Below are 23,633 nucleotides of genomic sequence, written 5' to 3'. Positions count from 1 at the left end.
AACACACTTACTAGTGTCTCACCACCAACACACTTACTAGTGTCTCACCTCCAACACACTTACTAGTGTCTCACCTCCAACACACTTACTAGTGTCTCAGTACTAGTGTCTCACCTCCAACACACTTACTAGTGTCTCACCTCCAACACACTTACTAGTGTCTCACCACCAACACACTTACCATTGTCTCACCTCCAACACACTTACTAGTGTCTCACCTCCAACACACTTACTAGTGTCTCAGTACTAGTGTCTCACCTGCAACACACTTACTAGTGTCTCACCACCAACACACTTACTAGTGTCTCACCTCCAACACACTTACTAGTGTCTCACCACCAACACACTTACTAGTGTCTCACCTCCAACACACTTACTAGTGTCTCACCACCAACAAACTTACTAGTGTCTCAGTACTAGTGTCTCACCTCCAACACACTTACTAGTGTCTCACCTCCAACACACTTACTAGTGTCTCACCACCAACACACTTACTAGTGTCTCACCTCCAACACACTTACTATTGTCTCACCTCCAACACACTTACTATTGTCTCACCTCCAACACACTTACTATTGTCTCACCACCAACACACTTACTAGTGTCTCACCACCAACACACTTACTAGTGTCTCACCGCCAACACACTTACTAGTGTCTCACCACCAACACACTTACTAGTGTCTCACCACCAACACACTAACTAGTGTCTCACCTCCAACACACTTACTAGTGTCTCACCTCCAACACACTTACTAGTGTCTCACCTCCAACACACTTACTAGTGTCTCACCTCCAACACACTTACTAGTGTCTCACCGCCAACACACTTACTAGTGTCTCACCGCCAACACACTTACTAGTGTCTCACTGCCAACACACTTACTAGTGTCTCACCTCCAACACACTTACTAGTGTCTCACCTCCAACACACTTACTAGTGTCTCACCTCCAACACACTTACTAGTGTCTCACCTCCAACACACTTACTAGTGTCTCACCACCAACACACTTACTAGTGTCTCACCTCCAACACACTTACTAGTGTCTCACCGCCAACACACTTACTAGTGTCTCACCGCCAACACACTTACTAGTGTCTCACCGCCAACACACTTACTAGTGTCTCACCACCAACACACTTACTAGTGTCTCACCACCAACACACTTACTAGTGTCTCACCTCCAACACACTTACTAGTGTCTCACCACTAACACACTTACTAGTGTCTCACCACTAACACACTTACTAGTGTCTCACCACTAACACACTTACTAGTGTCTCACCGCCAACACACTTACTAGTGTCTCACCGCCAACACACTTACTAGTGTCTCACCGCCAACACACTTACTAGTGTCTCACCGCCAACACACTTACTAGTGTCTCACCGCCAGCACACTTACTAGTGTCTCACCTCCAACACACTTACTAGTGTCTCACCTCCAACACACTTACTAGTGTCTCACCTCCAACACACTTACTAGTGTCTCACCTCCAACACACTTACTAGTGTCTCACCTCCAACACACTTACTAGTGTCTCACCACCAACACACTTACTAGTGTCTCACCTCCAACACACTTACTAGTGTCTCACCACCAACACACTTACTAGTGTCTCGCCTCCAACACACTTACTAGTGTCTCACCTCCAACACACTTACTAGTGTCTCACCACCAACACACTTACTAGTGTCTCACCACCAACACACTTACTAGTGTCTCACCTCCAACACACTTACTAGTGTCTCACCTCCAACACACTTACTAGTGTCTCACCTCCAACACACTAACTAGTGTCTCACCACCAACACACTTACTAGTGTCTCACCTCCAACACACTTACTAGTGTCTCATCTCCAACACACTAACTAGTGTCTCACCACCAACACACTTACTAGTGTCTCACCTCCAACACACTTACTAGTGTCTCACCTCCAACACACTTAATAGTGTCTCACCTCCAACACACTTACTAGTGTCTCACCACCAACACACTAACTAGTGTCTCACCTCCAACACACTTACTAGTGTCTCACCTCCAACACACTAACTAGTGTCTCACCACCAACACACTTACTAGTGTCTCACCTCCAACACACTTACTAGTGTCTCACCACCAACACACTAACTAGTGTCTCACCTCCAACACACTTACTAGTGTCTCACCTCCAACACACTAACTAGTGTCTCACCACCAACACACTTACTAGTGTCTCACCTCCAACACACTTACTAGTGTCTCACCTCCAACACACTTAATAGTGTCTCACCTCCAACACACTTACTAGTGTCTCACCACCAACACACTAACTAGTGTCTCACCTCCAACACACTTACTAGTGTCTCACCTCCAACACACTAACTAGTGTCTCACCACCAACACACTTACTAGTGTCTCACCTCCAACACACTTACTAGTGTCTCACCACCAACACACTAACTAGTGTCTCACCTCCAACACACTTACTAGTGTCTCACCTCCAACACACTAACTAGTGTCTCACCACCAACACACTTACTAGTGTCTCACCTCCAACACACTTACTAGTGTCTCACCTCCAACACACTAACTAGTGTCTCACCACCAACACACTTACTAGTGTCTCACCTCCAACACACTTACTAGTGTCTCACCTCCAACACACTTACTAGTGTCTCACCTCCAACACACTTACTAGTGTCTCACCTCCAACACACTTACTAGTGTCTCACCTCCAACACACTTACTAGTGTCTCACCTCCAACACACTAACTAGTGTCTCACCGCCAACACACTTACTAGTGTCTCACCTCCAACACACTTACTAGTGTCTCATCTCCAACACACTAACTAGTGTCTCACCACCAACACACTTACTAGTGTCTCACCTCCAACACACTTACTAGTGTCTCACCTCCAACACACTTACTAGTGTCTCACCGCCAACACACTTACTAGTGTCTCACCGCCAACACACTTACTAGTGTCTCACCACCAACACACTTACTAGTGTCTCACCACCAACACACTTACTAGTGTCTCACCACTAACACACTTACTAGTGTCTCACCACTAACACACTTACTAGTGTCTCACCACTAACACACTTACTAGTGTCTCACCTCCAACACACTTACTAGTGTCTCACTGCCAACACACTTACTAGTGTCTCACCTCCAACACACTTACTAGTGTCTCACTGCCAACACACTTACTAGTGTCTCACTGCCAGCACACTAACTAGTGTCTCACCGCCAGCACACTAACTAGTGTCTCACCGCCAGCACACTAACTAGTGTCTCACCACCAACACACTTACTAGCGTCTCACTGCCAACACACTTACTAGTGTCTCACTGCCAGCACACTAACTAGTGTCTCACCGCCAACACACTTACTAGTGTCTCACCGCCAACACACTTACTAGTGTCTCACTGCCAGCACACTTACTAGTGTCTCACCGCCAACACACTAACTAGTGTCTCACTGCCAACACACTTACTAGTGTCTCACCTCCAACACACTTACTAGTGTCTCACTGCCAACACACTTACTAGTGTCTCACCTCCAACACACTTACTAGTGTCTCACCTCCAACACACTTACTAGTGTCTCACTGCCAACACACTTACTAGTGTCTCACTGCCAACACACTTACTAGTGTCTCACCGCCAACACACTTACTAGTGTCTCACCACCAACACACTTACTAGTGTCTCACCACCAACACACTTACTAGTGTCTCACCGCCAACACACTTACTTTTGTAATGTACACGCCCCTAAACCATGTTGGGAAGTAGGAACTCACTTTGGGCCTCGTATTTTTTCATGTGCTGCGTAAGTGACAATTTCTGCCTGTTTTAGCATTTCGTTTTCTTACCAGACCGTGAAATTAGCAGATTTAGTCAACTGTGAATGAATTGTGCGTGTGTGTGTGTGTGTGTGTGTGTGTGTGTGTGTGTGTGTGTGTGTGTGTGTGTGTGTGTGTGTGTGTGTGTGTGTGTGTGTGTGTGTGTGTGTGTGTGTGTGTGTGTGTGTGTGTGTGTGTGGGAGGGGGAGGGGGGGGGGGGGTAAAATAACATCAGCTCACAATGTTTCTTAGACCATGTGGAAACTCTCACTAATTTCTTCCTCCTTAAGCTTTCCCAGGAAAATGAATTTGCTAGTGATAGGTCTGAGGTAATTTCAATGAGCATTCTGTTTCTGAAGACCAGAACTGTGACCCGAGTCAAAAGTAGTGCACTTTCTAGGGAATAGGATGCTATCTGGGACGTAGCCCAGATGTCTGCAACAATGCTACCCAGACTCGGAAGATCCCACATTTCAACTAGTTAGTATTATTAATCCTGCATACTCCTGCATGAATATACTTTTTACTGCATACTCCATTATTCATATTCTTCAAAAGGCTACCTGCTCATATCAAGATCTCTAATAGAGAATGATTCATAGCGTTATTATTTCAGACCATGCCCCACGGCGCCGAAGACGTGGATGTCGATTAAGGCAGCTCCTCGCACCTCTCTGATTCAGAGGGGTTGGGTTAAATGCGGAAGACACATTTCAGTTGAATGCATTCAGTTGTACAACTGACTAGGTATCCCCCCTTTCTTTTCCCATTGTCAGTCATTTTCTCCCCATCTGTCAACACACACAGAACTAAACACATTCAACAACTCTCTATGAAGTGGTGAGGAATTTATGTCGACAATGAGGGAGAACATGTTTGAATTCATCACTATTTAAACTTTGTCCGCTCTGTACAAATGGTGTGGGAAGCCTTTAAAGCAACCTGCAGAGGTTGGATCAATAGTTACACTGCAGCTAAAAGGAAACGCATGTTACGAAAGAAAAACACTTTAATAGTGGAATTTAAGACTTTGGACTCAATGTATGTTGGACCAAAACTAGAACAGACTTCAAAATGCCTTCCATGATGGGAATACATTTGCCTTGTTTCCGATTACTTAGGAGATATTTCAAGTCAGGTGACAAAGCGGGCAAAAAAATTGCATTTAAACTTAAATAGTTGGAAAATAAAGAAACAATTCCAGCTGTTGAGGACTGTAACGGGTCGATAGCATGTGATAAAAATCAAATGAACTCTCCTTTTAGAGAGTACTCCTCTGGACTGTATCACTCTGAATGTCCTACCAATACCAGAGAGAGATTATTTATTTTAAAGATATTTCTCTGCCCACTCTTAAGGAGAGTGATAGAATGGCATTGGAGGTACCTGTTCTGGATACATAAATCATATTGGCCATTAGGGTCCTCTCAGCTGTAAAACCCGCAGGGGGGTGATGCTTACAGCATATAATTTGACAAATGTTTCTAGATAAATATCAAGTCACCAGTTAATAAGATATCTGATCTAAATGGACCGGGATAAAACCAATCGGGATTACATTAAGAGACGAACAGTTCTTCTTTTATCACTTTGGGGTAGAGCAGAGGTGATAAAGAAGACCATACTCCTTAGACTAGCGTTCCTTATGTCAGCTATACCACTTCAGTTCCCTCAGCACTGGTTTAAAGAGATACATTGTTTATTTTCAAGCTTGTAGAAAGAAAAGAAACCAAGAATTAACCACAAAAAAACGTCAATGCCAAGAAGTAAGAGTGGGTTGAATGTATTTTATTTAACCTTTATTTGGACAGGGTATAAGGGCACAGGGTGAGACCCAGATGCAGATGGTTCAAGTCTCTGATATCTATTAGTATCCAAGGGGGGAGGCAAGAGATTGGTCGTGGACAGGCAAAAGATCATAACGAGGTCAGAGTCCAGGAGGTACAGAGTGGCAGGCAGGCTGGAGGTCAGGGCAGGCAGTATGGTCAGGCAGGCTGGAGGTCAGGGCAGGCAGTATGGTCAGGCAGGCTGGAGGTCAGGGCAGGCAGTATGGTCAGGCAGGCGGGTGCAGAGTCAAGGCAGGCAAGGGTCAAAACTGGGAGGACTAGCAAAAAACAGAGAAAAGGAAAAAGCAGGAGCACGGAGTAACATGCTGGTTGACTTGACAAAACAAGACGAACTGTCACAGCAAGACAGAAAACACAGGTGTATATATACCCAGGGGATAATGGGGAAGATGGGTGACACCTGGAGGTGGTGGAGGTGAGCACAAGAACAAGTGAAACAGATCAGGGTGTGACACAGGGAGTCAATGCTGAGACCAAGGTCTCTTCATTTTTTTATTTAACCTTTATTTAACTAGGCAAGTCAGTTTAGAACAAATTCTTATTTGCAATGATGGCCTACTCCGGCAAAACCCAGACGACTATGGGCCAATTGCGCGCCACCCTATGGGACTCCCAATCACGGCTGGTTGTGATACAGCCTGGAATCAAACCAGGGTCTGTGGTGACGCCTCTAGCACTGAGATGCAGTGCCTTAGACCGTTGCGCCACTCGGGAGCCCAGCGGTCTAGACAGGGAGTCAATGCTGAAACCAAGGTGTCTTTATTTAGACAGGGAGTCAATGCTGAGACCAATGTGTCTTTATTTAGACAGGGAGTCAATGCTGAGACCAAGGTGTCTTTATTTAGACAGGGAGTCAATGCTGAGAACAAAGTGTCTTTATTTAGACAGGGAGTCAATGCTGAGACCAAGGTGTCTTTATTTAGACAGGGAGTCAATGCTGAAACCAATGTGTCTTTATTTAGACAGGGAGTCAATGCTGAAACCAATGTGTCTTTATTTAGACAGGGAGTCAATGCTGAAACCAATGTGTCTTTATTTAGACAGGGAGTCAATGCTGAAACCAATGTGTCTTTATTTAGACAGCGAGTCAATGCTGAGACCAAGGTGTCTTTATTTAGACAGGGAGTCAATGCTGAGACCAAGGTGTCTTTATTTAGACAGGGAGTCAATGCTGAGACCAAGGTGTCTTTATTTAGACAGGGAGTCAATGCTGAGACCAAGGTCTCTTTTCCAGATGAGCCCTGTATAGCATCACAATACACATCAAAATACAACAAAACCCATTAAACTACAGATTCATATAAAATACATGTTATTATACACAACAATACACAAAAAGCAAAACACAATGATAAAAAACAGACCCATTTTTCAGTAAAAAGGTCTCCTAGCAACCGTCTGAAATGCTCAGAGACCACCAATTCCTTCAATTTGAACGTTTATTGTAGATCATTCCACACTAAAGGTGCAAGGAACTCAAAGGCTGATTTACCTAACTCTCTAGACACCAAAGGAGTCTCCAGACTTAACCAGCCCTGTGAACTAACTCTGTCATTCTAAATCTTTGTGGAGCAGGGCTTTGTAAACAAAAAGACCGTAATGATGTGATCTACGTGACTTCAAAGAGGTCCAGCCAACCTTTTGGTAAAGAATACAGTGAGGAGTAATAAAACTGTCTCGTGTGATAAAACGAAGGGCGATATGAAAAACGGCATCCGAGGGATTAGGTGTTGCCAATGTGTATTTGAACTACTTGTCATATAATGCGAGATACTCACTGGCATGGGGCTATAAAAACAGCGGAATAGCAGGCACCTGGCAGTGGCTAGAGGAAGAAATAGTGAGGGAACATAACACGTTGATCTCCTTATTATCACTATGGTATGACCCCATGTTCCACTGCAAGATAGATCATCCACTGCTGTAGTTCTATTGTGAAGTGGCAAAGATACTTCATAAAACGTTATCTGTCAATGGGAGCTTCCCTCCCTTTCTGTTCATAATGGAAAAACCCCTTGTTTACCGCAGGTGGCAAGACACTGGCTAATGGTACCTGGCAACGCCAAGACATCAGTTCGGTGGGGCAGGTCGTAAGAGACAGAGATATCATACCATTCCAAGAGCTGATGTCAGAGATTGGCCTGAATAATATAGCATTTCAATGCCATCTACAACTCAAATCAGTTCTCAAGTCTATTTCCTCAAAGGGTATTGATTTGGGATCTACAAGTTCTTTAGACAACAAACTGAGGGATGTTGCTATTGGGAAAATAACTGTTTCCTCTCTATACAAGCTGGTTGGCTTCTCCTTAAATAGTAACACCTCCACTGAGTTACATTCCGAGCTGGACATGGGGTGTATCTATCACAATGTGACGCAATATGGAAAATACAACATCAATATTCAATTGCATAAGATATAAGATTATTCAAATGAAGATCTCACACAGGGCATACATCACACCACACAGGTTATACATCACACCACACAGGTTATACATCACACCACACAGGTTATACATCACACCACACAGGTTATACATCACACCACACAGGTTATACATCACACCACACAGGTTATACATCACACCACACAGGTTATACATCACACCACACAGGTTATACATCACACCACACAGGTTGTACATCACACCACACAGGTTGTACATCACACCACACAGGTTGTACATCACACCACACAGGTTGTACATCACACCACACAGGTTATTCATCACACCACACAGGTTGTACATCACACCACACAGGTTATACATCACACCACACAGGTTGTACATCACACCACACAGGTTATACATCACACCACACAGGTTATACATCACACCACACAGGTTATACATCACACCACACAGGTTATACATCACACCACACAGGTTATACATCACACCACACAGGTTGAAAAAGATGGATCAAAGCCTTTCAGACTTGTGTTGGCATGGTTACGGTGAGGTCGGTACACTAATGCATCTGTTCTGGAATTGTCCAGCCTTCAAAAGATTCTGGACTGAGGTATTTGATAGATTGTCTGAAATCTTGAATGTAGAGTATGTGTACAAAACATTAGGAACACCTTCGTAATATTGAGTTGCACCCTCTTTTGCCTTCAGAACGGCCTCAATTCGTCAGGGCATGGACTCTACAAGATGTCGAAAGCGTTCCAAAGGGATGTTAGCCCATGTTGACTCCAATGCTTCCAACAATTGTGTGATGTTGGCTAGATGTCCTTTGGGTGGTGGATTATTCTTGATACACACGGGAAACTGTTGAGCGTGAAAAACCCAGCAGCGTTGCAGTTCTTGACACAAACCGGTGCGCCTGCCTGGCACCTACTACCAATACCCCGTTCAAAGGCACTTAAACCTTTTGTCTTGCCAATTCACCCTCTGAATGGCACACATACACAATCCATGTCTCAAATGTCTGATCTGCCCCTTTTTTTCAACTTTTGCCGTAAATAACATACCCAAATCTAACTGCCTGTAGCTCAGGACCTGAAGCAAGGATATGCATATTCTTGAGGCCATTTGAAAGGAAACAAGTTTGTGGAAATATGAAATGAATGCAGGAGAATATAACACAGTAGATCTGGTTAAAGTGTTATTGTTTTTTGTACCAACATATTTGAAATGCAAGAGAAAGGCCATAATGTATTATTCCAGCCCAGGCCCAATTTAGATTTTGGCCACTAGATGGCAGCAGTGTATGTGCAAAGCTTTAGACTGATCCAATGAACCATTGCATTTCTTTTCAAAATGTTGCATCAAGACTGCCCAAATGTGCCTAATTGGTTTATTAACCAATTTCAAGTTCGTAACTGTGCACTCTCCTCAAACAATAGCATGGTATTATTTCACTGCAATAGCTACTGTAAATTGGACAGTGCAGTTATATTAACAAGAATTTAAGCTTTCTGCCAACATCAGATATGTCTATATCCTGGGAATTGTTCTTGTTACTTACAACCTCATGCTAATCCCATTAGCCTATGTTAGCTCAACCGTTCCGCAGTGGACCCACCGATCCTATAGAGGTTATTAACCACTACCTTCTGCCCAGTTCTCTATTCTTAGTCAGTCACATTTCTTTATTAAGCCATTTATACACTGAACAACAATATAAAGCAACATGTAAAGTGTTGGTCCCGTGTTTCATAAGCTGAAATAAAAGGTCCCAGAAATGTTCCATACACACAAAAAGCATATTTCTCTCAAATTTTAGTTACAAATTTGATTACATCCCTGTTAGTGAGCAAGATAATCAATCCACCTGACAACTGATTTAAACAGCATGATCATTAAACAGGTGCACTTTTTGCTGGGGAAAATAAAAAGCCACTAAAATGTGCAGTTTTGTCACACAACACAATTCCACAGATCTCAAGTTTTGCGGGAGTGTGCAATTGGCATGCTGACTGCAGGAAAGTGCCCCTTAGCTGTTGGCAGACAACTTAATGTTCATTGTTGTTTTAGAGAATTTGGCAGTACGTCCAACCGGCCTCACAACCACAGACCACGTGTATGGCGTCGTGTGGGCTAGCGGTTGGTAATGTCAACATTGCGAGCAGAGTGCCCCCTGGTGGCAGTGGGGTTATGGTATGGGCAGGAATAAGCTACGGACAACGAACACAATTGCATTTTATCAATGGCAATTTGAATGCACAGAGATACCGTGACGAGATCCTGAGGCATTGCCCCATGTCGCAAGGATCTGTACACAATTCCTGGAAGCTGAAAATCTACCAGTTCTTCCATGGCCTGCCTACTCACCAGACATGTTACCCATTGAGCATGTTAGGGATGCTTTGGATTGAAGTGTACGACAGCGTGTTTCAGTTCCCACCAATATCCAGCAACTTCGCACAGCCATTGAAGAGGAGTGGGACAACATTCAACATTGAACAACTCTATGTGAAGGAGATGTGTCGCCTGACCGGTTTTCTGATCTACGGGTTTCTGATCTGTATTCCCAATCATGTGAAATCCATAGATTAGGGCATAATGAATTTATTTAAATTGACAGAGAGAGAGCAGCAGGTCCGGGACAAGTTAGCACTTCCGGTGAACAGGTCAGGGTTCCATAGCCGCAGGACAGTAGAACTTGGATCAGCAGCATGACCAGGTGGACTGGGGACGGGGACAGCCAGGAGTCGTCAGGCCAGGTAGTCCTGAGACATGGTTCTAAGGCTCAGTTCCTCCGGGAGGGGAGAGAGAGATGGGAGAATTAGAGGGAGCATACTTAAGGTCACACAGGACACCAGATAAGACAGGAGAATTACACCAGATAGGACAGACTAACCCTAGCCCCCCGGCACATAGACTATTGCAGCATAGATACTGAGGACTGAGACGAGGGGGGTCGGGGGACGCTGTGGCCCCGTCCGACGATACCCCCGGACAGGGCCAATCAGGCAGGATATAACCCCACCTACTTTGCTAAAGCACAAGTCTCACGACACCGGAGGGAAATCAACAAAATACCAACTTACTACCCTGAGACAAGGCAGAGTATAGCCCACGAAGATGTTCCCCACCACACGAGCCCGAGGGGGAGCTAGAACGGACAGGAAGATAATGTCAGTGACTCAACCCACTCAAGTCGAGTATAGATAAAAAAGCCTGGCAAGACATGATGCACTCCTACTAGGGACAGCATTGGAGAGCACTAGCAAGCCAGTGACTCAGCCCCCATAATAAGGTCAGAGGCAGAGAATCCCAGTGGAGAGAGGAGAGCCGGCCAGGCAGAGACAGCAAGGGTGGTCCGTCACTCCAGTGCCTTGCCGTTCACCTTCACACCCCTGGGCCAGACTACACTCAATTGTAGACATAGGCTGCATCCCAAATAGCACCCTGTTCCCTATATAGCGCACTGCTTTTGGCCCTGTCAAAACTGGCGTACTATATAGATAAATAGGTGTTATTTGGGATGCACGAAAATGTTTTTTGCGTACAGTGTCTTCTAATGGTGAGGCACAACATGTGGGAGGATATTAGCTCTGCCTAAGTGGGTTTATAGCTGAACCTGGCCTGCATAAACACACACACACGTACGTTGTGTGGCAGATTAAAACAACATTGTTCTCAGTGGATCAACTTGTGTATTCTAATTCAGACTCCCTGATTGGTTTACTGGCATTACTGGCCTAGCAACTGCCCTCATCCCCCGGAATCCTCCTAGAAACTATTTATTGAAGATGACTGAACCCCTCCAATGCTCACGCTATGACTCACAGACCACAGCCATATTCATCTCCATAGACGCTGCTTCGCTTAAATATAATAGACTCAGACGCAGAAATTGTCGATCCCTACATTTTTCTATAACAATATTTTGGCTTATTAACATGGTATTCTCCTATCTATTTAGTTTGAGAAGTGTGTCAGTGTTAATCAGATAGCGAGTTTAGAGTGTTGTTTTGACAACAAGTAGAAAATGACTGTGATCGTCAGCGGCAACAGAGAAGCCATGGCAGAAATTAGATATGATTCTATTGCATGACTTGGATTAACGTGTAAAAACAACACAAAGCGATGTTCCATTACTCAGCCATACCAGCAAATACAACACAGAGATTTCTGATGTGTGTTCACAGAATCCCCATCATTTTCTTGACTTCTATACACCTTGAATCTTTGCATTAATGAATCTGGTGTGTGTGTGTGTATTTGTGTGCGTGTGTGCATATCTATGTGTATGCTTGCGCACGTGTCTCTGTGTGTTTGTGTTCCAGCGGGCAGACGTGGGTCTCTCGGCTCTCACCATCACGCCAGAACGGGAGAGTGCGGTGGACTTCACCACACGCTACATGGACTACTCGGTGGGTGTGCTGCTCAGAAAGGCCGAGCGTACAGTGGACATGTTCGCCTGCCTAGCGCCCTTTGACCTGTCGCTGTGGGCGTGCATTGCGGGCACCGTGCTGCTGGTGGGCATCCTGGTCTACCTACTCAACTGGCTGAACCCGCCGCGCCTGCCCATGGGTGCTGTCTCCTCCACCACCTTCTACAATTCCATGTGGTTTGTCTATGGATCCTTCGTCCAGCAGGGTGAGTTCCTTTTTGTTTGTATCCTTTTGTTTTTGTTTTTCCTTTGTGATGTATTGTATTATTATCACCTGGTTTTAACCAATCAGCATTCAGGAGTAGACCCACCCGTTGTATATTGTATTATTATAAACTGTGTGGTTCGAGCCCTGAATGCTGATTGGCTGACATCCGTGGTATATCAGACTGTATACCACAGGTATGACAAAACATTTATTTTTACTGCTCTAATTACATTGGTAACCAGTTTATAATAGCGATAAGGCACCTTGGGGTTTGTGGTATATGGCAAATATACCACGGCTACGGGCTGTGTCCAGGCACTCCGCGATACGTCGTGCCTAAGAACAGCCCTTAGCCGTGGTATATTGGCCATATACCACACCCCCTCGGGCCTTATTGCTTAATTATCACCTGGTGTGTGTCCCTCTATCGTGAAAGGAGGAGGGGATGGGTTAAGACATGGGTTACCAAACTTTTTTGTCCCAAGACCCCATTTTGATATCTGAAAATTCTTGCGACCCCAACCATGTGAAAAAAGGATGTAATTAACAGCCAATGTTAACTTTTTTATTTGGGGCTATGGCAGTCAAAAACATTCTAACGGTATTTCTGATTGTCTTCTCAACTCACCATCACATACTGTACTTTGAATGTGGGACTATGACAGTCAATTGTAAATGTGTCTGACATAATGTCTCTTATCTCAGCACCACTAATGAGATGGGTGGGCTGGATGTATGACGTGTCGGAGTTTCTCAAAGTCAGGGGGGCGTGGTCCACAGTGCGCACCTAGTCTCTGCTGTCACATCCAACCTGGATCAATATTTGGTTGTAATGCAGACGAGAGCACTGAATCCAGCTACACACAGATATGAGCTGGCAAAGGGTACTATGACTTTTAATGCTCAAAAGGAGACGGCAGGGTATTTCCTTTGAATCGCGAACCAAAACTCCTCCATAGTGACCCGTGAATGTGTTGTCTGCAGAATTCGGTCACTGACCTGCATGTCAACTGAGACAGGATCACAGTCAAATGGATGGGGAAGTAGGTACCAACGTGCTCTTCCAAGCGTTGGAGGTGAGCAGTCATCACACGTGACAGACATTTACGGATGCTGTTTTCTGTTAGAAACATGCACAGCCGAGGGAAGCGTTCCCTTCTGAAACACTCTCCAATAAGAATTCTTTCCTCTGAATCCACTGATTAAGTCACTCATCTGTAGAATGTTTTTGTACTTCCCCTGCATGCTTGTGTTCAGTTCGTTCAGTTTCTCAAATATGTCTGTTACATAGGCAAAGACACCAGTGGTGATTTTAGCATATAAGTCTTGGTGGTGCATAACATATATATATATATATATATGTTTAGATGCATGCCAGCAAAGCCACTACACAATACAACTCTAAACAATACATTAATTGCACCATAATAGTGACAAACCGTGCCCACAAACTATTAGGGCCTACATAAAGCTATCCTAATAGCAGAGCTTTCTTTTCAGCACCATGGAGTGAATCCTTACCACCGCTACACCTGACTATCATCGGAGCCTTGTCTGGCAGCGAAACAATTCCTTAAGCCTCATTTACTGCCTTTTTTTAAAACATAGCTGATATGGCTGACTTGCTTAAACAAATTATGTTTCTATTGACAATTGAGATGTACAAACTATGGCATAAGGGAACAATGGGCATATAAGAGGCAATCTGTAATTTTGATTAAGACATTAATGACCGAGCTAAGACGGACATAGGCAATATAACTATTGGTTCAGCACTTTTGAAATTTACAGAGAAATAATTCAGAACATGGGCCATTCTTACAGTATCCTCCCTGTACACCAGGTCAGAACTGTAGGATAAATAAAGGGGGCACATATGTCACGCCTGCTCCCGCTCTCCCTCCGTGCCAGGCTGCCCAGAATTACTCACTCCCGCCACCATCATTACGCACACCTGTTTCCCTCGTCACGCGCATCAGCGATCCATTGCACTCACCTGGACTAAATCACTTGTGTTATTTCCTCCCCTATATCTATCTGGTCCCCAGCTCTGTTCCCCGCTTCAGCATTAATTGTCGTCTGTCGTTTTGTTACCCAGTTCTGACGCTGTTCCTGTCCTGTTCCATGTCTTTGCTATATTAAATGTTACGGATCAACTCTCCGTACCTGCTTCTCATCTCCAGTGTCGGTTCTTACAATATAAGCAGACAATGAAAGCTCTTACAATATTCAATGATTACATTTCTCTATCACAGGTTATAGGCTACATTTACACCCCCAAGTCAGAACAGTAAGCAAAGTTATGAGGGAGAAAGGGACCACATTTTTAGGGTGAGGCACATGGGCTACTAACAGCTACACACCATACACTTGGTATTACATTCTTAGCCACATTATACTTCAGCATCCAATACATTATTGAACTCACCTTGTTGTTCTGTGCTCACTTGAACAGGAAGGTGGCACGGCGGTCCTTGTTGTTCTGTGCTCACTTGAACAGGAAGGTGGCACGGCGGTCCTTATTGTTCTGTGCTCACTTGAACAGGAAGGTGGCACGGCGGTCCTTGTTGTTCTGTGCTCACTTGAACAGGAAGGTGGCACGGCGGTGCTTATTGTTCTGTGCTCACTTGAACAGGAAGGTGGCACGGCGGTCCTTATTGTTCTGTGCTCACTTGAACAGGAAGGTGGCACGGCGGTCCTTATTGTTCTGTGCTCACTTGAACAGGAAGGTGGCACGGCGGTCCTTATTGTTCTGTGCTCACTTGAACAGGAAGGTGGCACGGCGGTCCTTATTGTTCTGCGCTCACTTGAACAGGAAGGTGGCACGGCGGTCCTTCTTGTGGGCAAATTTTGTCTTCAAATTTTGTCATCAAAGTCTGTCATTCTCTGGATTTATGGTCTTTTCAAGACAACTGGGAACTGAAAAAAACAAGGTTGAATCATGACATCAGTGATCTCAGGTCGTCGCTCTAGAAAGAGGCCCAAGTTCCCAAACTTTAAATTCCGAGTTGGATGACAATTCAAAACGTATTTTCCCAGTCGGATCTCGTTGTTTTTCCAGAGTTCCCAGTTGTCATGAACTCACTCAAGTCTGAGATTTCCCAGTTCAGAGTTTCCAGTTGTTTTGAACACGGCAGAAGTCATGCTGGATTGAAAGCATGACCAATGTATTCAACCTTTTCTGGCCCATGGTGTTGCATGTGAATGTTTATCCTTTTAAACTTGGAAAAGAGACCCTTAAACTCAGACCACACACCGTCTCCACTGAGTAGCAGGCTAGTGATTGCTTTGCAACGCTTTCAGTTAGCCACTGATTCCTTCCAAACCACTCATTGTTGAATTTGCAATTTCTAACGTTTATGTCCAATGGCCGATGAGCACCGATAGGTTTTATCTATAATTTATCTTCATATGACAAAGATTGAATGGATTTGCCAGTAGATTGTCGACTTGATTCATGATGATGACTGCTTGTCAAGCTTGCTAGCTAAGATTTTGGAAGTATGATGTTGACATGATCAGTCCAATCAAATCTACGGTAGATAAAATGTGATATGACGTAATTTTATCTGTGGCTAATGACCTTGAGCCTTCTTGGATGGGCACTTCTAATGTAAATGTATGGCAGCAACCAAGGGGCTTGAATTTTAGTGCTCTCCCCGTAGATTTTGCGGTGATGTAGTGTCCCCATGAGTGAGTGACAGAACACTGAGCCAATCATGGTGCAACTAGAGAACATTACCAACCCCTACGCTCCGTATTTTCTGCTGGCTGCCCCACCACCACAGAAAGCACAGAGCTACGCGGAAAAACACCTGCATTTTGGAGCTGCCTCACTCAAGAAAGTAAAAAAAGAGACCATGTTTGTATGCAGCTTTATTAAATCAAATATTATTATTTTTACATTGTTTGGAAACTGATATGTGATACATATTAATGGCAAAATAAAAGTGGGGCTCAATGATGGGTCGCCTGAATGATAGGTCGCCACTGAACGATGGGTCACCACTGAACGATGGGTCGCCACTGAATGATAGGTCGCCTGAACGATGGGTCGCCACTGAACGATGGGTCGCCACTGAACGATGGGTCGCCACTGAATGATGGGTCGCCTGAATGATGGGTCGCCTGAAGGATGGATCGTCACTGAATGATGGGTCGCCTGAAATGGGTCGCCACTGAATGACGGGTCCCCTGAATGACGGGTCCCCTGAATGATGCGTCGCCACTGAAGGAGACACATTTTTGTTTCATGACACGGGAAGTCAAAGTATTTTTTTTTCATCCATTGTACATAACAACAGTTCCTCTCTTAAAGTGAAACATCTTTCCAACACTCCCCCTCGATAACCACCAAGCATCGGTGTAAAATAGAAGATTGTCATACTCTGATCCCATATCTCCACATAGTTTTATGAACAGGCGTGCGCGCAGTGGATGTAGTTTACAATCAACGTTACCTGCTGCAGTATATCTCTGAGTTCTGTGCTCAGCTCTTTTGCCACCTGTTGCTCTTGGTGTATCTATCATACAATGCATCCATATGGCAGAGGGAGACACATTCATAACTAGAGTGCAGAGGTCTGCCCTCCGTCCCACCATAGATGGAGCCCCATCTGTGCAAAAGCCCACCATTCGATCCCATGGAATCAGTTTTTCGGTAATATAGCCACGCAGCACACTGAACATCCCCTGTGCCGGTTCATGCTCGGGAATTGTGAGACAGAAAAATGTGTCCTTATTGAATAGAATCCCCTGACATGTATAGGGAACAAAAGTCAATGCTTGGGCATCTCGGCCCTCACAGATAACGTCCATTTGGAGACCATAAGCTTTACTGAGTTACAGTTCACAGAAGGAAATCAATGAATTTAAATACAATCAAATGAATTCATTAGGCCCTAATTTATGGATTTCACATGACTGGGCAGCCCCCCCCCCCCCCCTCCTCAGACAATTCCGCAGGTGAAAAAGACAGATGTGGAGGCTCTGAGCTGGCGTGAGGCTGTTTGGACGTGCTGCCAAATTCTCTAAAACAACATTGGAGGCGGATTATGGTGGAGAAATTAACATAAAATTCTCTGGCAACAGCTCTGTGCCAATAGCATTCTCCCTCAAAACTTGAGACATCTGTGGCATTGTTTTTTGTGACAAACTCCACATTTTAGAGTGGCCCTTTATTGTCCCCAGCACAACGTGCACATGTGTAATGATCATTCTGTTTAATCAGTTTTTTGATATGCTGGGTGGATGAATTATCTTGGCAAAGGAGAAATACTAACAGGGATGTAAACAAATTTGTTCACAGAATTTGAGAGAAATAAGCTTTTGTGTGAATGGACTTTTCTGGGATCTTTTATTTCAGCTCATGAAACATGGGACCAACACTTTACATGTTGAGTTTATATTTTTGTTCAGTAAATATTTTTGTATATATATTTTCAGATTTTGGAAATTCCCCCATGACCCATTTTCATATCAGGCGACCCCACTGGGGGTCGTGACCCCTATTTTGGAAACCGCTGGGTTAAGAAAAGAGAATGAAAGAAAAAGTGAACGGGGTGGGAGAAAAGAGAGAGGAGTGATGTGGAGAGAAGAAGAGAGATAGGATTGATGTGGAGAGAAGAAGAGAGAGAGGATTGATGTGGAGAGAAGAAGAGAGAGAGGGTTGATGTGGAGAGAAGAAGAGAGAGAGGAGTGATGTGGAGAGAAGAAGAGAGAGAGGAGTGATGTGGAGAGAAGAAGAGAGAGAGGATTGATGTGGTGAGAAGAAGAGAGAGAGGATTGATGTGGAGAGAAGAAGAGAGAGAGGAGTGATGTGGAGAGAAGAAGAGAGAGAGGATTGATGTGGAGAGAAGAAGAGAGAATAAAACATAGTGATGGTGGTCTTTCGGTGTTCTTTCAAAGGTCAGGTTAAAATCAATTTCTCTGGATTTGAGGAGAGGGAAGAGGAGAGAAGAGGGAAGGAGAGGGGTGGGACGGGGAGGAGTGGGACATGGGAGCTTAGGGAAAATAAAAGGAGAAAAGCATAGAAAAGCAGATAGCGATAGATAATGGCATTGACTAAGAGAGAAGATGTGAGGTGTTTTGAGGCAAAGTGCAGAAGCTGTGAGGTTTCATTTTTTTTCATGAGGACTCAGAATCGTTCATTTTGGGCCACATTTATTATGCAAATTCTGGGAGTGATTTTAGCGTTGGTTTATCATTCTATTTTAAATGAGCCGCAGATGAGCTCACAGAAATACAAGCAACCTCTTAATCTACATTTTACTAATGGCGGTAATGATGATCAACACGCTAATTGTTCCCTTTTATATACAATCATTCTTCTGTTAGTTGTAATTAAACTTTAGTCATCTAGTCATTATTGCGCAAAATCTAATTATTTGTATACACACTCTCACCTCAGTATCAACGACGAGGCAAACTACATGCACGATAGTCTTCAACGGTCAATAATGGCTGAATATACAATGGATCAACGTCCCAAGGCTCTTTAACAGGAACAGTTCATGCGGAAACACACACACACACCATGCTGAAGGGGATGCCGTTATAGAAATATTCTGTCCCAGATCTCACATTGGCTACATCCCATATTCATTTAACTAGGCAAGTCAGTTTAAAATGACGGCCTACCCTGGCCAAACCCTATAACGGACATCGCTGGACCAATTGTGCGCCGCCTTATAGGACTCACAATCACGGCCGGTTGTGATACAGCCTGGAATCAAACCAGGGTCTGTATTGACGCCTCTAGCACTGAGATGCAGTACCTTAGACCGCTGCGCCACTAGGGAGCTCTTCAGTCCCAAATGGCGTCCCTACGTTTGATCAGGACCCATACTAGTGCACTATATAGGGATTATGGAGCCATTTAGGACTGAAACAACATTGTCCTCAGGGTTGAATTGATTTGAAGGTCCTCAGTACACAACAACATCCCAGATAGTCTGCAGATATACATGAATGGTCCAACATGACACTGCAGTGCCAGGATGAATGGTCCAACATGACACTGTAGCGCCAGGATGAATGGTCCAACATGACACTGCAGTGCCAGGATGAATGGTCCAACATGACACTGCAGCTCCAGGATGAATGGTCCAACATGACACTGTAGCGCCAGGATGAATGGTCCAACATGATACTGTAGCGCCAGGATGAATGGTCCAACATGACACTGCAGCGCCAGGATGAATGGTCCAACATGACACTGCAGCGCCAGGATGAATGGTCCAACATGACACTGCAGCGCCAGGATGAATGGTCCAACATGACACTGCAGTGCCAGGATGAATGGTCCAACATGACACTGCAGCTCCAGGATGAATGGTCCAACATGACACTGTAGCGCCAGGATGAATGGTCCAACATGATACTGTAGCGCCAGGATGAATGGTCCAACATGACACTGCAGCGCCAGGATGAATGGTCCAACATGACACTGCAGCGCCAGGATGAATGGTCCAACATGACACTGCAGCGCCAGGATGAATGGTCCAACATGACACTGTAGCGCCAGGATGAATGGTCCAACATGACACTGCAGTGCCAGGATGAATGGTCCAACATGACACTGCAGCGCCAGGATGAATGGTCCAACATGACACTGCAGTGCCAGGATGAATGGTCCAACATGACACTGCAGTGCCAGGATGAATGGTCCAACATGACACTGCAGCGCCAGGATGAATGGTCCAACATGACACTGCAGCGCCAGGATGAATGGTCCAACATGACACTGCAGCGCCAGGATGAATGGTCCAACATGACACTGTAGCACCAGGATGAATGGTCCAACATGACACTGCAGCTCCAGGATGAATGGTCCAACATGACACTGCAGCTCCAGGATGAATGGTCCAACATGACACTGCAGCTCCAGGATGAATGGTCCAACATGACACTGTAGCGCCAGGATGAATGGTCCAACATGACACTGCAGCGCCAGGATGAATGGTCCAACATGACACTGCAGCTCCAGGATGAATGGTCCAACATGACACTGCAGCTCCAGGATGAATGGTCCAACATGACACTGTAGCTCCAGGATGAATGGTCCAACATGACACTGCAGCTCCAGGATGAATGGTCCAACATGACACTGTAGCGCCAGGATGAATGGTCCAACATGACACTGCAGCTCCAGGATGAATGGTCCAACATGACACTGTAGCTCCAGGATGAATGGTCCAACATGACACTGCAGCTCCAGGATGAATGGTCCAACATGACACTGTAGCTCCAGGATGAATGGTCCAACATGACACTGTAGCTCCAGGATGAATGGTCCAACATGACACTGCAGCGCCAGGATGAATGGTCCAACATGACACTGCAGCGCCAGGATGAATGGTCCAACATGACACTGTAGCTCCAGGATGAATGGTCCAACATGACACTGTAGCGCCAGGATGAATGGTCCAACATGACACTGCAGCGCCAGGATGAATGGTCCAACATGACACTGCAGCTCCAGGATGAATAGTCCAACATGACACTGCAGCTCCAGGATGAATGGTCCAACATGACACTGTAGCGCCAGGATGAATGGTCCAACATGACACTGCAGCTCCAGGATGAATAGTCCAACATGACACTGCAGCTCCAGGATGAATAGTCCAACATGACACTGCAGCTCCAGGATGAATGGTCCAACATGACACTGCAGCTCCAGGATGAATAGTCCAACATGACACTGCAGCTCCAGGATGAATGGTCCAACATGACACTGCAGCTCCAGGATGAATGGTCCAACATGACACTGCAGCGCCAGGATGAATGGTCCAACATGACACTGCAGCTCCAGGATGAATGGTCCAACATGACACTGTAGCGCCAGGATGAATGGTCCAACATGACACTGCAGCGCCAGGATGAATGGTCCAACATGGCACTGCAGCGCCAGGATGAATAGTCCAACATGACACTGTAGCGCCAGGATGAATGGTCCAACATGACACTGCAGCGCCAGGATGAATGGTCCAACATGACACTGCAGTGCCAGGATGAATGGTCCAACATGACACTGTAGCACCAGGATGAATGGTCCAACATGACACTGCAGCTCCAGGATGAATGGTCCAACATGACACTGCAGCTCCAGGATGAATGGTCCAACATGACACTGCAGCGCCAGGATGAATGGTCCAACATGACACTGCAGCTCCAGGATGAATAGTCCAACATGACACTGCAGCTCCAGGATGAATGGTCCAACATGACACTGTAGCGCCAGGATGAATGGTCCAACATGACACTGTAGCTCCAGGATGAATGGTCCAACATGACACTGCAGCGCCAGGATGAATGGTCCAACATGGCACTGCAGCGCCAGGATGAATAGTCCAACATGACACTGTAGCGCCAGGATGAATGGTCCAAAATGACACTGCAGCGCCAGGATGAATGGTCCAACATGACACTGCAGCTCCAGGATGAATGGTCCAACATGACACTGCAGCTCCAGGATGAATGGTCCAACATGACACTGCAGCTCCAGGATGAATGGTCCAACATGACACTGCAGTGCCAGCTTTGTCATCCAATCAGTGCCTGTGTCCCTAATTACACCCTCTTCCCTAGATTCCCTTATGGGCTCTGGTAAAAAAAAAAAGTTGTGCACTTTTTAGGGAATAGGGTGCCATTTCAGATATACTCAGTTGTCTCTCTGTTTGATGTGTTTTATACAATACACTTTGTACAAAGAAGCACCTTTTTGGAACAGATCATTGGCAGCTGATATGTAGCCTGGGTCCCAGATCTGTTTGTGCTCTTGTCAACACCATTGCTGTCCTTGTCAAGCCAATTTGCATGACAATTAGTGACAAGGAGTTGGCATGGTAGCACAAACAGACTGGCACTCAGGCTACGTGGTATGGGGTCGTGGATAGAATGAGACTGGGTTGGAAAGCTATGCAGATATTTTTCATTTTTCAGCTCAAACGATTCATTTTCTGCCTTTTGCCTTTTTGTTGCATGTTTGCACAATTCAATTTCACTAGTTCACAGTCCATTTGCAACTCTATTTGGAGGTGGCATCCTCAACATGCAGAGGCCTGCCTCCCTTCTGTTTCCATAATTTCCTTACTTTAGTGTACCCCGTCAGCCAGAAGAGGCCCCCCCCCCCCCCTCCTCACATGGCTGTTTCTGTTTCCTCCTAGCTTCCTTCGTTCTCTGGGTTTGGGCTGGATAACTATAAAACCCTTTGTGACAACTCCTTATGTAAAAAGGCGTTATAAAATACAGTTGATTGATTGATTGATCGATTGATTGGTAGAACTGGAGCTAGTCTATTGTGGACCCCTTCAGAGGACAATTCCTGTAGATCTGAGAGGATATTATAGGTCTAAGCAATATGGTGATAGCTCGACCTTGCCCTCTGACAGGCTAGGTGGAATCTCCGCCATATTGCTTACACATATCCATCTGTATCAGGTCTACAGTACATCTAAAGCATCTACTTAGAGCTTGGGGACTATTTAGGATTGGGGTATTTCCCTGTGTCAGCTGTCTCTGGCTTTAATCGTTTAAATCAAGGGATCTGTCAAAGCTCCAGAATCACGTTCAGACCCATGTTATCCCAGAGTTGTTTGATCAGTGTGGAGTTGTGAAGTAAAACGAAACAGATTTGTAGTGGATAGCAGCACCCCTGAAGTCTAATCTTTCTCTCTGACCGGCTCCAATTAACCAACAAAAATACTGTCTGTGTTCGAAGCCTCCCTTCTCCGTTTGGCCCCAGGACTGAGGTCCAACAGTACAGTCATGAAAGTTATAGAGAGAGGGATTAGAGTGATTTCTTTCATTTCTCCTGTTCTACGTTATTAATGATGTTGTCAATGCGTGAACGTGGAGACTGGTTGGTATTGTTGGCAGCCATAGAGACGAG

At 45.1% G+C, this 23,633-nt stretch overlaps 1 protein-coding gene across 2 annotated transcripts in view; it reads left to right on the top strand.

Annotated features, from left to right (window-relative positions):
- The window catches only part of LOC129853067 (glutamate receptor ionotropic, delta-2), a 691,695-nt gene that overhangs the window by 515,178 nt on the left and 152,884 nt on the right, over nt 1–23,633 (top strand). For both annotated transcript variants that reach the window (XR_008759076.1, XM_055918729.1), the window contains exon 11: nt 12,428–12,740. Coding sequence is in view for 1 of the 2 variants with exons in the window: in XM_055918729.1 (XP_055774704.1) it covers nt 12,428–12,740 (313 nt within the window). In the remaining variant the exon portion in view is untranslated. The remainder of the gene's footprint in view (nt 1–12,427; nt 12,741–23,633) is intronic.

This window comes from Salvelinus fontinalis, chromosome 4 (genome assembly GCF_029448725.1).
Source record: "Salvelinus fontinalis isolate EN_2023a chromosome 4, ASM2944872v1, whole genome shotgun sequence".
Taxonomy (NCBI): Eukaryota; Metazoa; Chordata; class Actinopteri; order Salmoniformes; family Salmonidae; genus Salvelinus; species Salvelinus fontinalis.
Note: the sequence above shows the minus strand (reverse complement) of the source record. Positions and strands in the feature narration are given on the sequence as shown.